The sequence below is a fragment of the Megalops cyprinoides genome, chromosome 6 (genome assembly GCF_013368585.1).
Source record: "Megalops cyprinoides isolate fMegCyp1 chromosome 6, fMegCyp1.pri, whole genome shotgun sequence".
In the NCBI taxonomy this organism is placed as follows: domain Eukaryota; kingdom Metazoa; phylum Chordata; class Actinopteri; order Elopiformes; family Megalopidae; genus Megalops; species Megalops cyprinoides.
This window is the reverse complement of record NC_050588.1, coordinates 32,499,096-32,515,219: the sequence shown is the minus strand read 5'-3', so window position 1 is coordinate 32,515,219 and position 16,124 is coordinate 32,499,096. Positions and strand designations below refer to the sequence as shown.

General features: G+C 44.4%; 1 protein-coding gene across 2 annotated transcripts in view; it reads left to right on the top strand.

Annotated features, from left to right (window-relative positions):
* Positions 1-5,092: 5,092 nt before the first annotated feature.
* Positions 5,093-16,124, top strand: part of mtss1 (MTSS I-BAR domain containing 1) — a 67,450-nt gene continuing 56,418 nt past the window's right edge. For both annotated transcript variants that reach the window (XM_036530545.1, XM_036530544.1), the window contains exon 1: positions 5,093-5,828. In XM_036530545.1, the coding sequence (XP_036386438.1) occupies positions 5,757-5,828 (72 nt within the window). In that variant the 5' untranslated portion in view covers positions 5,093-5,756. The remainder of the gene's footprint in view (positions 5,829-16,124) is intronic.

The window sequence follows — 16,124 nt, the reverse complement described above, 5'->3', positions numbered from 1 at the left end:
GTTGCCTTAAAATGACTCCCCACAGTGTGCATACTGAAATACTGTGTCAAGATCATTTGTGGTCCATATTCATGCACTGAAAATTGCCAAGTTGTTCATAGCTAATAGTTTCAGGCTGCTATCAAAATTTCTAACAATGTTTGTACTTCTCTCCTGAAACTGAGAGACATTGAACTCATGTACTGCATTTTAGAGAGTCATTTTCTATGGATGGTTTATAATAAATATGCATTTTTTTGGAAATTCAGCTGTGTTGCTTTTTGTGTCTGAAATCTGCCTGCTGCGGAGAAAAACTCAAAGGGATGCAGCGCACACATACATTCAATATGCATGTAAATAAATGTTTTATATAGAATGCTTATAGTCCTTTGGATTGAAGATGAACTTCATTTCAGTTTCCTGACTTACATCTGTTTAACACGTTTATACCTCCATAATATGCTGTTGAAAAGGTGTGGCAGTGTTCTGCTGGTAGCACATCTTGTGCTGTTTCCAGCAGTCCAGAGCTCCAAGCAGGTTCCCACAGGTCTGTTAATATCTCTAGGCCAGGTGTCGGCTCTTTAGACCCTCTGGAGTGGCTCCCTAGCTTTGTCAAAAAAAAATATGGAAATGAATTTTTTTTTTTACATTTTGCTATCGTAGGCCTAAAGTCATCCTTACATTATCCAATTGTAAAAATATGTAGCTATACATCAAATAAAAAAAATGTTTTAACACTTCAACTAAAATGTACGTCATATGCTACATCACGGCCTGGCACCTCTTTGCCGAACTCGGCAACGGCTTGAGTGGGTGTTTTCTTTAGCTATGGATTCAAAATCCTAAAAAAGAAAAGTGTCAGAGGAAAACAGAGAATTTAATAGTGCGTGGACAGATTCATTTGCTCTCACCACCGCTACTGCTGGCTTACCGGAGTGTTTGATCTGAGGCGAGAAGTTAGCAAATAACAAAAAATGTAATATTGAAAGACGTAATCATAAATGGCCTACCGCAGCTGCCCTGTGGTAAAACATATGAATGAATGCTCATTTAGACCTATTAGTAATGTTGATAGGCTAATTTAGACTAATAGGCTGTGGTACCTTCGTTTAAAGGGCTCAAATATTTTTTGTGGCTCCAGACAGATTTTTTTTTTTTCTTTAGATAGTAAAGGTTGCTGACCCCTGCTCTAGGCTATTTGTCTCAAAGGTGTGCTATGGGATTTACATCAGGTGATACTAATTGCCAACTCAAAGCTATAGTTTCTACCTCCTCTACCCACACCTCGACACTGCTGGCATAACTAGTGGCACTGTATGGCCTCTATTCTTTCTCCATGTTTGGCTTATGAAAGGTTTCAAATCAAAAGTCCAAAAACCAAGCTGCTCACTTCAGGAATAGATATGCATTTCTGTGTCTGGTGAGGAATTCCTCTTGATTTACAACTTATATATTAATTCCCTGCAACACATAAGAGCTCTTTGACAGTGTGAGCATAAGCGTGTGAAACTTTTTGCTGCTCTGGGGTGAAGCACACATTGAAGTACTACGCCTTTCTAATTTTTGCCTTGCGGTTGTTCTAGAATATTACCACTAGATGGCAGCACATTCAAATTGTGGAGAAAACCTGGTGGGAATTTCTGACAGCATATTGCAATGCCCAGGTATGCAAAATGACCAATAATGTGCGGTGCAAAGCTTCTCCTACATTCCAGACTCTGCATTATACATGATTTATGGTAGTAGACATAACAGCAGGAGGTCATACTGCAATATTACTCTGGCAATTTACAACTGCATTTTGAGAGCTGTCCTTAGTTGTCCCTAAAACAAGTGGTGAGTTGGATAACAAGGTGTCATCTGAAGCTGTGGTTAATTTTCTATCATCACCTACCTTGGTGGTGCACGTAACACAAACTTATCTTGACTACTGTTAGCTTATACTCCTTGAATAATCATGCTACATAAGAATCAAATGACCTATTACATTTAGTATGCATTCTGTGAAAGGAGGTATTACAGCATGAAATTGTTAAAAAATGTGCAGATTGTAAAATATTGACCTTCACACTGTGCTATGTGCTTCTCCACACCCATTTGCTATGTGACAAGAGTAAATGATCACGTTTCCATTAAGTCAATGATTTGAGATAATAAGGGTTTGGAATATGTGGAATATATGGAATTTCTGCTTCACAGAACACATAACTCGTGATTGGCTGCTGTTTTCAGCTCTATGTCTTTGGAGCCCAGAGTTATCTTACATAAAGCAGTTCAGCTTCTGCCCCAGTTTAGACGGGACTGCAGCCTTGGCAGTTTGTTTATTGGTGCAAGCTCACCCATTGGAATGTCAGGTTTCTGTAATCATGAGCTCCACCCAGACCGGGTGAATCATTTCAGCGACAAGGCTGTAATTACACAAGCCATGCCTAAGTTAGTTTGTGATCTAGTAACAACATTAAGCCTGGCAATCACATCGTATTCAGCGAGCTTTATTTTACAACCGATATATGATGCGTATGGAGTAGGTGCAACCATCATCACATATCTCCCCGTTGTCACGTCTAAGAAAACTTGCTGTCAACCCATCTCAAAAATCCACAATCTCATACATACTCCCCAGCTGAGGACTTCCAAATGAATGCAGGAAAGGAATTCCATTTTGACAAGCATTCTGTACACAACTTTATCAGTCTGGAGAAGCAGCAGCAGAGGGGAAACGCAGGCCAGAACTCAAGGAACTGAAGGGCACGCAAAAGAGACGGCGCCTCCTCTGTCGCCGGGACGACAAGAGGAGAGCCCCTGCTGCTCAGTCAAAGGTCCCTTTTTAATTGATGCCTAATTGCTCTGTAATGTTTCCCTAGTTTTCAAACTCCCTTTCTCTCCTGATGAGAGCTGCTTTAAATAGAGACTGTCCCCTGCTGCAGACTCAGATAGCGGTAACCTTCAGACAGGGATATCAGCGTGGATGCGGCTGAAGGCTGTGTGACTCCTTTCCCCTCGGTGGAGGTCATTGTGACCCTGCCAGAGACTGCACAGAGCAATGGCAAAGCACCAGAGATCACCTAAATCCAGCTGGATGAGGCTCAGCCCTACTGAGCCGAGTTATGATCAGATCCTTAAATAGGCTACAATTTTTTATATGTTACCAATTTATACAGCTGGATATTTTACCGAGGCAATTCTGGGTTAAGTACCTTGCCCAAGGGTACAGCAGCAGCGCCCCTGTGGAGAGCTGAACTAGCAACCTTTTGGTTACAAGTGCTGCTCCTTACCACTATGCTATGCTGCCGCCCTAATGCCGAGACAAGTGTTTGTATGAATGGATTAAACTCAGTCTTCATCAGTCTGTCTGCCTGTCTTCTCCTCTCAAGCAATCTTATTTCAACAGGAGAATTCCTGGGTACATAATTTCATCTGATGGAGGTTGCTTTCATCCAGGTCCAATTTGGCAAACCCGGAGAGATCATCCTGTGTTTTCCAAATTGGTGTTTGCTTGCCACTGCAAAACACTGCATTACCCAATTTGATTATGCACAGTGAACGCCCAGTCTGAGATCCTGTTCATTTACATTGTTGACTGAAGACTCAGTAAGGTAAACAGAAAAACTGGAGCCCACAGTATACCACCTGGGCTATAGCGTGCACGTAAGCCTTGTTTTGGTGGGTGTTGTGTGCCTTCATTGTGGGAACCATCAGACAAGTTACTCTCAGGGCAACTAATTTATAGGGTGGTTCAATGGTGATGAAGCAAGTGGGTGGAACAAGTTGGGAGCTGGACTATATGACTGTAAGAATGAGCTGATGAGAGACAGGGTTGCTGAACATATAATGTCTGAGCAATTACCTCAAACATATCTCATGATATAAATCTGTCAGTCTGAACCGCATGGGTCTTTGGAACCCCTGTCCTTCTGGCCTGTGACCTGACCGCTAGGGTTGGGTGTTTGACATGGTCTTCTTCAGCAGTATCCCAGGAGACCTAATTCCTGGTACAGTCATTTTTACTTGAAAATACAGTTAAAAATAACCTTTGAAACATCTGGAAATGCAGTATGTGGAAACCCTAATAAGACTACCTTTAATCTCCCTACAGCCAAACTCACTTCCCTTGTTCTTAATCCTCCTTCCTTTAATTTCTTTCTCTCATCTTTCTGTTCACTATTTCTCCTGCCACCTACAAATGCACTGTTGCACAATGTGTACCAATTCCCCTCAGCACGTAGTCCCCTAATCTGAGGAACAAGATGAATTCATCGACAGACATTGCTGGCTTTACCATCTTCATTGGAGACTTATGTGGTGTTCTTATGGTTCAGTGAGGACCTGTGGCAGCTATAGTATTGGATCAGGATGTGGACACAGCTGGAGAAGGACAGACTGATATATATTTACACAAAACACAATGTATATGTGTGTGCGTGTGTGCGTGTGTGTGTGTGTGTGTGTGTGTGTGTGTGTGTGTGCCAGTGTAAAAAAGTTGCTTTGTAGAGGTAAAGCCACATGACTTAAAAAGGGAACTAATGCGCATTATTGCAACAGTTTCATTCTATAATTTAAGACTTTTAAATCATATGATTAAACCTTATGATTCCAAGCTGTTTGTTTTCTGTTCCGTGGCTTTGTTTTCTGTTTCACAGCACAGAGTGTCTCTCTATGACCTTTCCTTAGGACCAGGAAATAATTCACCAGTTTTTCATAAACTGGGCCTGTGTTTTCTGTTTTTCAATTCTCAAAGGAAAACTGGCTGTCCTGCTCTTCGAAAGCCTGCAAATATAAAAATATCCTGCAACAAATATATCTTGATTTACAGATTGATTGATTGACTGACCCCTGTGCTTCATCATAAAAAGAAATCTAGAAGACTCCTTTGTAACACACTCCAGCTACATCATAGCACCCCTCGCCTTACCTCATAAAATTTTAAAACGTAGAGAGTCAATGTGTATATTTTGTGAAAATTAAACTGGATATTGTTCTGTGTATGCTCCACGAAAGAGGGCGGCACCTTAATGTCACGATGAATTCGATCCCGAAAAACGACGAAAACGTCCGAACGCCTCTCGCTCCGCCCAGAGATGGAGTCGATTTCCAGAATTGGGATTGAGGGAATCCGGAGCGCGGCACAGACACAGCAACACGACTGCCAAGGAAAGCGTAGTACGGCAAGAAGGGCATTCAGTGCTTTTTAACATAGGTCAAAACTTAACACACTACTATTAATACGGCACAGCTAACAGGTGGAAGCCGTGGGGATCTCAAGGATCGGGTTTTGTAGGGACCAACGTAATCGCTAGCGATATCGTTAGGTGGATTTCCCTGATTCCGAACCATGGGAACACAAAAAAGCCTTATTGATTAGGACAAGCTAGCAATTGCGTTAGCCAGCTAGGTAGCTAGCTAGCCAAGCCGCTGGTGCTACTATCACAGCTAGCCAACGTTAGCCACCACCTTGCCTGAGGTTGAATATACTGGGCAGCTGGTTGGGAAGAACCGACGGATTTTACGGATCCCTCCTGCACGTTAAGCAATGTTTCTGTGAAAAATCAAGGTAGCTAGCTAGTGAGCTAGCTAGCTACGCCCGCTGAGGAATTGTACCTGTTCAATTATTGGGGTCTTTCGTGATTTTTAATGTTTTTTTAGTATTTGTGTTTTTTTCCTGTCCAAGGCTCTGGAATTTATCCCCTTGTACTTTATACAGCTATAACGTTAGCGAAGTCACCCACCAATATCTAGTTACAAAGAAATCGGTGTTTTGTCGTTGGTGGACGTGGAAAATGGATGCGGGTATTGAAAAGGAGTGCAGCGCTTTAGGAGGGCTCTTCCAGATCATCATGAACGACATGAAGGTAAGCCAAGCCTAGCTAACACAGTGGACTCTTATAGTGGAAAGATAGCTAACGTTAGCTACGTTTTCCTTGCTAGCTCGTAATTATCGCCAGCGAGTCAAGTTAGCTACTTTAGGTAGCCGAACATCTGTGATGCTAACGTTAGCTAAGTTAGACCACCTCTCCAACTAACCAACCCAGTAACTAATACAATGGAGTGAATATTCATGAAGCCAAGCCTTTGAAGTTTATAGCATTAGAAATTTAAAATGATAACTACCTAGTAAGGATGTTAGGCAAATATTTAGCTGACTTTGCTCAGGAATGTTTGAGCAATGCCAGTGGAAAGAATTTGAACGAACGAAACCATGTTTTCAGTATGTACCTTAGCTAGCATCGTTAGTTAGACTAGGTAAGTAGCTAACGTTAAGTTAGATAGACTTAAACTATCGAGTAGTGCAATTCAACTATCGGGTAGTGCAAGTAAGCTCACTGGCTAGCTGTACTAGTAATTTAAACATAGCAAGATAGAAGCCTTTGTTAGACAATTGTAATTCGGTGGATAAAGTAGTTAGTGGTGACTAACTAGTTAATCTGCAAGTAAAGTTACGTATTCCAAAAGCAATAATTTGCATTTGAATGTAACATATAAAAATAGCTTGCCTCAGCTATCTAGACTGCTAGGTAACTATTTAACTTAGTTAATGCATTGTTTACTGTCTGCTTGTTGGCGTGCCCTTTTTGTATTGTTGGATAAAGCAACTAGGTATGTGAAGCTCACAGTCTTACTTACTGGCTAACCAGCTGTATTGCTAGTTTACGACAAGTATGGGGTAGCTAACCTAACTGGCTAACTTAACTTTTTATTCCACGAGTTCGTCACTCGTTTTCCACAGCTTGTTCTCGCAGACTTGGTAAATGCGGCACAAGCGTGTAACTTCTGGGGATTCAGTTAGAAGTTGCCATTTTGGCAGAGGTGTAAAAACGGCAGGAATGACTACCGTGGGCTTGGAACGGGACCCGGCTAGTTTTGTCCCCCTCAGAGAAGTTGTGTATGATAATGTGGATTTTGCTGTCTTTGAAATACACGTCCCTCCCACGTAGCTACAGTAAATCGATTTGGATGGCACACTCTTGACTACGCAGTCGATTGTTTGCAAAGTGTATTTTAATGCGCGCAGGTGAGCAGGAAGTGAATCATACGCTGCGGATGAGTTGTTTTTCTACCTGGAAACGCCAAGTGTGATAAAATTACATGGAAAAAAAATATGTACCGTGAAATTATGTATGTGGGTCTGTGTAAAGGCGCTGACGTCCAAATGAAAACACGACCACTCTTAAGACGGATGCTTTTGGTAACACAATAAAGGAGAGCACCATGTGCTTTCACCTCTTAGAAAACTATACAGTACAGGGTTTTCACCTTCAGATCTGAAGAGGAAAAAAGTTTATCACACTCTGTTAACAATGGAGGCCTCCTACAGCTATCACTGTATCAGACCACCACTGTAAAAACTGAGCTACAAATAGTTGAAATCGAAAGAAAAGCATATTAAGGTGTGCTTTAACTGTTCTGTGATTTGAACATTTTCAGTAAGTCCTGTCCTCAGAAAACCCGTGGACAGGTAACAAGTGTTGGATGTCACCTTCTATTCGTATTTAGAAAAGTATATGGTTCCATGACTCATTCTTAGCTGCCGGCTTGAGGCTGTTTGGGGTTTCTCTAGTTCACTGCTAGCTGCAGTGATTTAGAAAGTGTGTTTTTGAGACAGCAGTGTGCTTAGTTCCGTGCGGTAGCTGCCTCCCAGCCCAGTTTTCTCTGTAGCACACCACAAGATTGGAGTGCACTGAACTTGAAAAGAGGGTAATGATTATCTCATGATCTCCCGTTTTCGCTTCCTAAAATTTGCTCTTCGCAGTGAAAATTTTGCAACTTTTCAGTACCTGCCAAAATTTCCTCACTCTGGACTATCTGGCTGATTTCATCCATGTACGACTGTATTGTTCAGAGTTGCCAGCTTCCTGCTCTGACGATTTTTGTGAATGGATGTATCTTTACATATATCAGTGAATGACACTAGTTAATCCATGTTTTTGTATATGTTTTAACTGCAAGCCACTTTTGAACTGTTCCAAATAACCTTGCCCGTTTGGTTAGAATTTGGATTGTTTCAGACAGAGTCATGTTTGTTTCCAGAGACCATCGAAAAATATATTGAGTGGGATATCGACACATCCTAAGCAGTCTTGAGTTTGTACCGTAGCTATTTTTGTTTGCTTTGATTTGCTGTTTTTGTATGGTATTAAGAGCAAAGACATGCACCACATAGAAACAGTGAGTTGTATAGTGTCGTGATCATTGGTGGAACTAGATATACTTTGTTACAATCTCGAAATCAGGATCATGTGTTAGATCAGCATGCTGGGATTATGCCAGTCTAGTTTGGCAGGAAGAGATTAAATCTCTTTTCACTTGCCTTGGGCAGATAGGTCCCTTATTTTTTCCTCCTCTCTCCACCCACAGACAAATAGTAATTGAAATCTTACATCATGGGTTTTTCTGAAACCAAATTCTCTTTCTTTTCTTCTATAAATAGCCAAGTGCTTTATCAACTGCCTATTTTTGACTTTGCCCAACCAAGGTAGCTCATAACAGCACACAGTAGCCACTTACTCCACTGTAAGGATGTCAACATGTTGAATTAGAGCCGTGAACCACAACCTTAAAAGCAGACAGAACTTTCTCAGAGTGAGCGGTGTAGCATTTCAAGACGGCAAATAATCTACCATAACGTGGAAACAACATTGCTGTTCTTTGAAATGCCCTACTCTGTCTTTGATCTCCTGTGATAAGCCGTTTAATGTATGTGCTTGTTGCTTACCAGAATTGCCATTCACAAAAAGGTTTGTTGTGTGTTAGAGACCACCCCCTCTCTAGCTCCCATTGCTAGTGTTCAAAGCCTCCACTTCCCGAACGGCCTCCCAAGCCAGCACTCACCAAGTTTGGCCACAGATGGTAAAATGTTCAGCGCAGGGGTCAGGGAAAACCGCTTCAGTTTTCCTCAGCTGTGGGGCTAGACGGTGTCAGTGTTTATAGCAATCAATGGCAAAATTTCACGTTAATAACTATCTTAACATTTCAGCAAGCAGGAAAGATGTGATTTTTGAGCCAGGAGTCAGGAGATAATGACAAAATACTCAAAATTATTACAGAGCTAAAGGCTGCTGTTTTTCCAAAAAACATTTGTGTGTTTAAATTTCACTAACTGGCCGTTTTCATAAAGAAGTTGCTACCCCTTACCTGAATGGCTATGCTTGGTGATTTGCTGAACTCCCATGGCCCACGTTACTGTTGGCTTTCCACAGCTTCTATACAGGCAGGTCATAGCATAGCTCCGTGGCACGTGGTTCCGATTGGCCCCAAAAAAAATGACAGTGGAAAAGCACCTGGGACCTGAACTCTGTGTCTGCCTGGCTCCAGTTCTGGCAGTGTAGGAACCCTTTGCGGGCCTCTCCCCTCTTTACGCTTTGACCGCCACGGGGGCCCATCCTCCCGATTTCATTTGCACTCCCTATGGAAAAACATGACCTCAGGTACACTGGCCCCTGGTTCAGCCCTGTTGCCCTGTGCTTAGTCCTGAATGCTGAGTGATAAATCCAAGCAAGTGTTCATTTTTGTTAATATACTCTTGTAGCATGATGTCTCACAAAGGAGTAACACTGAACTACCCGCTTAAAAAAGTTTTTTTTTTTTTTTTAAGTGTTTTTGTTGAATCTGAGCAAGTGTGTGCAAGTTCACATTGCACTTAGTATGGGGAGGCTCCTACCATGTAACATCCTGGTGTGTATCATGTTATCTAAAGTTGATTTTAATGTGGGATTCAGCACAGGATGTCGAAAGCACACTGTTTGCCTTATCAACATTGTGTGATAGGGACAGTCAGCCCATTTACCTTGACTGGCCATTTTCTTCTCATCAATTCTGTGAATATATGGAGTGTTGTAAAGTTTATTATTCTATGTTAAGGATAAAATGTTTGTCTTGTCTGCTGCAGTTTGGTTTTGTGCAGTTGTTTTGCAGGTTATAGGAGGGAAAGGTTTTCTCATCATTGGACACGTGAATGTCTTCAGCTGCATTTCTGTGAGATCTGCACACAAAGCTCCTCTCTACAGTAAACATTAGGCCTGTTATTTAACAAAACCTGACTTTTACTTGACAGATCTGTCCAAAGGCTCAGTTTTAAAACACTTAAGTCAACTTAAATGCAATCTTTATTTGAAGAGTAAAGTCTGTTTGGTCAGGTGAAGCTGTGTTTTGGAATTCGTATTCTACTGATCTTTTTTTTATTGGCAGGATAGCTTGCCTTTTGACTCTGATCCAGAGACCTTTGATCTGAGGTAGATGTGTTACAGGCAAATTGCTCAGATTCAGAACTGAAAGGAACACATCTAGGTATATATTTATATTTGATAAGGAAGCCATTTTGGACAGACAGGCAGCGCCTCCACTCACAGCTGTAGATGTAGCTCTCTGAGACCTGTGTTGAGACATGCAGCAGTAGCTGCCATTTTCCATGATTCAGCGGGACTTGATGGGTGTTTTGGAAGTGCTGCCCAGCCCTGTTGCTGTGTGGAGTGTGAGATCAGGTTCCCAGGTGTGCCCGTTGCTAGTTGATTCTGCGTTCTCTCAAAGGTGTGCCGAGCCCTGTCGCAGAATGCCTGACTCGCCGTAGCGGCTGAGTCTGTTCGTGAGGGAAATTTTCTCCCCTGAATTCTTGTTTCACGGCAGGGGAACCATTTCTGATTGTATAGATTTAAAGAAGGAAAGAAGTGTGAAGGTAACAGCTTGAAATACCTCTCATTTGCCATCTGGTTATGTGATGGATTTGGGAGTGAATACAGTGTGAAAATGTGTTGTGTCTGCTGTCTCTGCTATGTTCCCATAGCCCGTGGCATTTAAAGACTCAGAGTGGAGATGAAAGCTGTGCGGTAGTTATTAGGTAGCATGCTCTCGCCTCTTCCAGAGTTACCCTGGTAATGTGGAAAGGAGCGTTGTGACCCACAGGAAGAGCAGAGCGAGCAGGAAGTCCTACTGTCGTTGGTGAGCACGTGTGTGTGTGTGTGAGAGAGAGAGAGAGACAGAGAGAGAAGGGGACATGAGATTAAGCTGCACCAGAACACATCTTCCTTTGCTGGACCCACCCCTGAGTTCCCTGTATCTCAGCAACAACATTAGAAAATCTATTCATTTTAGTAATGTGTGGCAAATCTGTTTCAACAAGCTTCCAACAAGCACATTCAAGGAGTTGCCAGCAAAAAAAAACCCCAAAGCTATGAAAACTAGATGAACTCCACTCCTGTAAACGCTCGGCTTCTCTCCAAATTCAGGACTCAGTATTTTTAAATATTGATGTTTTCGTTAGATTGATGAGACCTCTCTGGCCTTGTGATTGATAGCCTGTCCTGTGTGTCAGTAAAGCCATTAGCATTCAGGTCCCTGTCTCTCAAATAATTGTTCTCTGCTGACTTGTCAGCGGTTCTTTTCCAGACATTGTTTCCACCCCCGTCATAAAAAAGTAGATTTATTGATTTGCTTGCCAATTATAGCTGAATATTTTTCTTTTAAGTAGCTAGGCAGGAGTAGGGTTAGCTTTGTGGTCATCAGTGAATAACTGAATGTAGATGGCTGAAACTGGGTGATGTCTACCGGGCTGTTACGATGCTCCCCAGTTCCACGTTAGCCTAGTGCTCGGCCCTTGTGTTTCCACTCAGCAAATGGCGTAATGAGTCATGTGCAGGGTCTGCCTGCATGTGACAAATAATGGGAAGCACCGTTCCCAGTGTCAACGTGAGAGACGGCGGAGAGGCGGGGCGTTTTTTGGCACGGGGGGGCCCCTCTCTGCCGGCCCGTCTGCGAACCGGGCGGCGCGGCGGCCTGGCGGCCTGTTGCCAGGGCATCCCCCGCCATCTGGACGGAATTCATATTTAATCAAGCCGCTGGCAGCTTTGACCCCAGCAGGAGAAGGAGATGCGGGAGGCCCCCCGGAGCACCGCTTTTTCTCTCCCCCTAATGTGGGATTAATGTTGCCTAATGCCCTATTTTATTGCAGGGGATAAAACGCACCAGCTGATCGTTTCAGGCTTATCTGCCTCCACCGTCAGCTTCCTCTTCCTTTCGAAAGGCCGGGTGCGTGTCTCTCCCTATCAGCGAGCGCGTGCCGTCCGCTGCGGAGGCGTAGGACCGGCCGAAGACAGGCCCTCGCGCTCCCGCCCCGTCCTGCGCAAAGCCCCGCTGTGCGCGGTTATTAACTCCATCGCGTTTCCAGAGCTGGTGGATTAGGGCAGGCCATTGTCCTCCCGGCCGCAGTGTTCGTTTCAGGATTAGGGCTTCCAGAGAGGGGAGATAAGGGCTATCTGGAGACCAAAGTGGCTGCCAACGCGGGCTGCCTGGCCCTGACGCGCCTGTGCCTCCGCTCCCCCTCCCCCGGGCCCGCAGATCCGCCGTGCCGGTTTTTGCATGGCGCTATTTAAAGCGTAAAGGGGGGAGATATGTAAATACAAACGCATGTCTGCGCTCCGATCGGGAGCGGCCTGCATCAGCACGGGCCTTTGCTTTGCTTGGCAAGTTTCCTTCCGTGTTTTTCCCATCGGCCTTTCTCATCCGCTGCCCGGGAAGGTGAATCTGCCTTGTTTGTGATGGCACTTTGTGTATGGTTTTCAGACGTCAGAGGCGAGCTTGATGTCAGAATGATGTAGGTCTAAGTTGATCAGTCTTTAGGAAATCCCTACAACAAGGAACTGTAAAAATATCGATAGTGAAATGGTTATATAATATGTCAGTAGTATACTATTTAACTCTTACTTTTTCTTCTCTTATGAGAATTATGTAGTGTACAACATGGGGGAAGCATGGGGGAGGATATTTTATAATAAGGCTATATAGCAGCATTGTTTGATTTAATAACTTAATACCGCTTCAGCTACAGCTCATAATATGTAGCCCAACTGGAATGTGTGTAGCTGCTTAGCATAGTCACCATGGGAGATGCTTGCTCGAGTGCCATTAGCTCTGTAGTTTTGTGTGCATATATTATTGGGCTTTTGTTAATGATCAAAGTGGCAGGGCCGCAGTGTGCGTGATGGGGGCAGTTCTGTAGCATGTGAGCATGCGAGCATGCAGGTATGTGTGCTGGGAGCCGCTCTGTAGCTTGCTCTCAGAGCTCAGTGCTGGGAGCGTTCTCAGGTTTCTCACACACTATCATCTGCACCTCCTCCCTCCCTCTCCTTTGTCCATAAAGGATTCCTGAACTCTAGACGAGTTGGCCCTGTCTGTGTGTTATGATTGTAACAATACGTCAGCTGTATTTTTTCAGGTGCGTTGCAGTTTAAAGGGCTCCAGCTTTGTTGATGTGACTGTGATGTCCAGTGTAGCTTTCATTGCATGGCTGTTTGACTTGTGCACAGGCTGTGTTGGGAAGCTGTCGTATTACATTATTACGTTACGTTATTGTCATTTTAGCAGCTGCTCTCATCCAGAGTGACTTGCATAGGCAACAGTTTTACATGTTATCCATTTATAAAGCTGGAAATTTACTGAGGCAGTTGTGGGTTACCCACCTTGCCAAAGGGTACAACAGCAGTGGCCTATCAGGGAATTGAACCAGCAACCAACCGATTCCGAGCCCTGCTCCTTACCACTATTCCAGAGTGCTGCCGTGTGGGGTGGAGTACCTGCACTGGGTGGCAAAATGCAAGGCTGCAACCTGCAACCCCTAAAACGTTCCCTGTCAAGCTCAGACCAGAACTGTCCAAGAAGCAGTCGGCTGTAGATTGTCTCCATCAGTCAGGTTTTTGTTATGGTGAAATTGAGTAACCTTTAGCTTACAGGATTTTCTCTGGGTCTTCACTGGAGCTAGCTAGTGTCTGAAGGTGGTTGATTGCTCTATTGGTGCCATTCACATTGGATGTTGATTCTTGTCTGTTTGTGATGTACAAAATGTACTGACTAAAATGTTTTTGTGAAGTTACATGAAATGTATTATTTATATGGAGTTACAGTGAATACAATACACAGTGATAATGAGCTGATATTTAAAGCCACAGCAGTGAGACTGATGTATTTCAGGCATGAAGATCAGCTGACTGCCATATCACACAGAAGTAAACCCAGCTGTGTAAATGGGCAGGTTTATCTTAAAATGTGAGCAGTTGGAAGTTGCTGAGCAGGGAAGTTAGATGCTCAGCTTCCGCTGAAAGTTTACGAAGTAGTCAACACTTAATTGGAGAAAGGAAAGTGTAGTGCGCTGTCTCAGGACTGCCACCTGCTTATGTTTTGAAGGGTAATGCAGAGATTAGAAGTGTCATCCTTTATAGAGGGGGAACGTCGTGCCGCTCTGAGAACATAAAATCCATTATTGATGGAAACCACCTCCTTCCTCCTCCTTTTTCAGGACGTGCACCCACTAAACTGTACAGGAAAGAACAGCATGTTCAGTTTCAGAGTTGCTGATTTTTTGTGAAATTGGTGATTGTGTGAAATTACAGATCCCCCAGAGCAACCCAGGCGATCATGACACTGATGTGTATTTGAGATTAATGGGTGCCAGCAGTGAATTAGGGCTGTGTTGCAGTTTGGTAGTTGCGATAAGGTATTCAGAAATATACTGTACACGACTTTAACAGTTTTTGTTATGATTTTGTTCTGATATGAGACATTTTCTGTGAGGAAATAAAAAGGTGTGTGTATGTGTGTGTATATATATATATATATATATATATATATATATATATATAAGCACATACAATGTAGACACACACTAAGTGCCTAAGTGATTGTGGTATACATTTCACCCAGTAGAATTGTATTGTTTCACCAGTAGAAGACTGTGTTGTGAGAAGGGCAGGATCCTCTGATGTGTGGACAGGTCTGTAGAGTCTGTTGGCAGGTTTTCTGGCTTTCGCTGCTCATGCTATGGCGGGTTTGCAGTGAGATGCAGTGAGATGTAAAGATGGGCTGGCTTTTCCTGCAGGCTGCTGTCTCTCCGGTCTCATGCTTTCCGTAGAATTTCTCACCACGGCTTTGATCTGTCAGTCACCCACTCAGCCTCCAGGCTGTGGGGATAGTGGTGTGATATGTTCTTCTTTTTTTTCCCCCTGAACCCAGCCTCGCTTCCCTGTTCAGGGTTATGAGCAGCCGTCGGCCTCGCGGTCTGGGATCAGTTAGTGCCTGCCAGCTTGATGAGCGAAATGGGCTTCCAAAGCCTGTGACCCGTGACCTCCGATGCTTAATGGTTAAGTCTGGAGGCTCGTCTGCTTCGGATCTGAGCTCAGGCACGGAGTGGAGTGACACAGGATGGTACAGGAGGTACCTGCCTGCTTAAAGCAAAGCAGCTGTATTACTAAACCTGCGAGGAAAGTGAGTGTACGGCTCAGGGAGGAAGCAGCAGCGGGATGAATAAAGCCTTAGTCATAGTTTCATTCCCTCTCTGCGTGTCTCCTGGTAATGCCGTGTGTGCAGAATCCAAGCCGAGGCATGGCCGCTTTGGGAGGGTGTGAGGCATTCACACATACAGGGAGCAGGGGGTGGCGTTGAGGGCCGTGCCCCAGTCTGACCCCCTTGACTCCTGCATCACCCGGAGGCCCCCCCCCCCCCCCACACACCCCCCTCAGGCGTGTTCTCCCTGAGTGAGGGGGAGGGGTGGGGCAGGGAGCATGTGTCACTGCGTAATCTTGCCGGGGCTGCGGTTTCGATTCGTGCGAGGCGACTTTGCGCAAGACTGGAATGTGGGAGCGGCAGCAAGCCCAGCCCAGCCCTGCTGATAAAGGAAGCGCTTGCGTGTGCGGGGGTGGGGGGGGGGGGGGGGTGCGGGGTGCGGGGTGCAGGGAGGGAGGGTGGGGGGAGGGGGGTGCGGGGTGCGGGGAGGGTGGGGGGAATATCGGCTGTCAGGTGTCAGGCTGAGGACATGTGCGGATCACTGGAATGCAACCCTCTTCAGCCCCAAAGCCGGAGAGACGCAGTGGGGATTCCACCAAAGTGCTGCCCTGTGTGAGAGCCAGCAGTGTAGCAGCATAGTGGTAAGGAGCAGGGCTTGTCACCAAATGGTTGCTGGTTTGATTCTCTGCTGGGCCACTGCTGCTGTACCCTTGGGCAAGGTACTTAACTCACAGTTGCCTCAGTAAATATCCAGCTGTATAAATGGATAAAACTTTAACCTGAATAAGTGTCTGCTAAATTGACAATAATTTCATCAGACAATACCTAAGACACTCCACTGCACATAACATCCAAATAGAACATAAAAGAAATCCAAGACCATT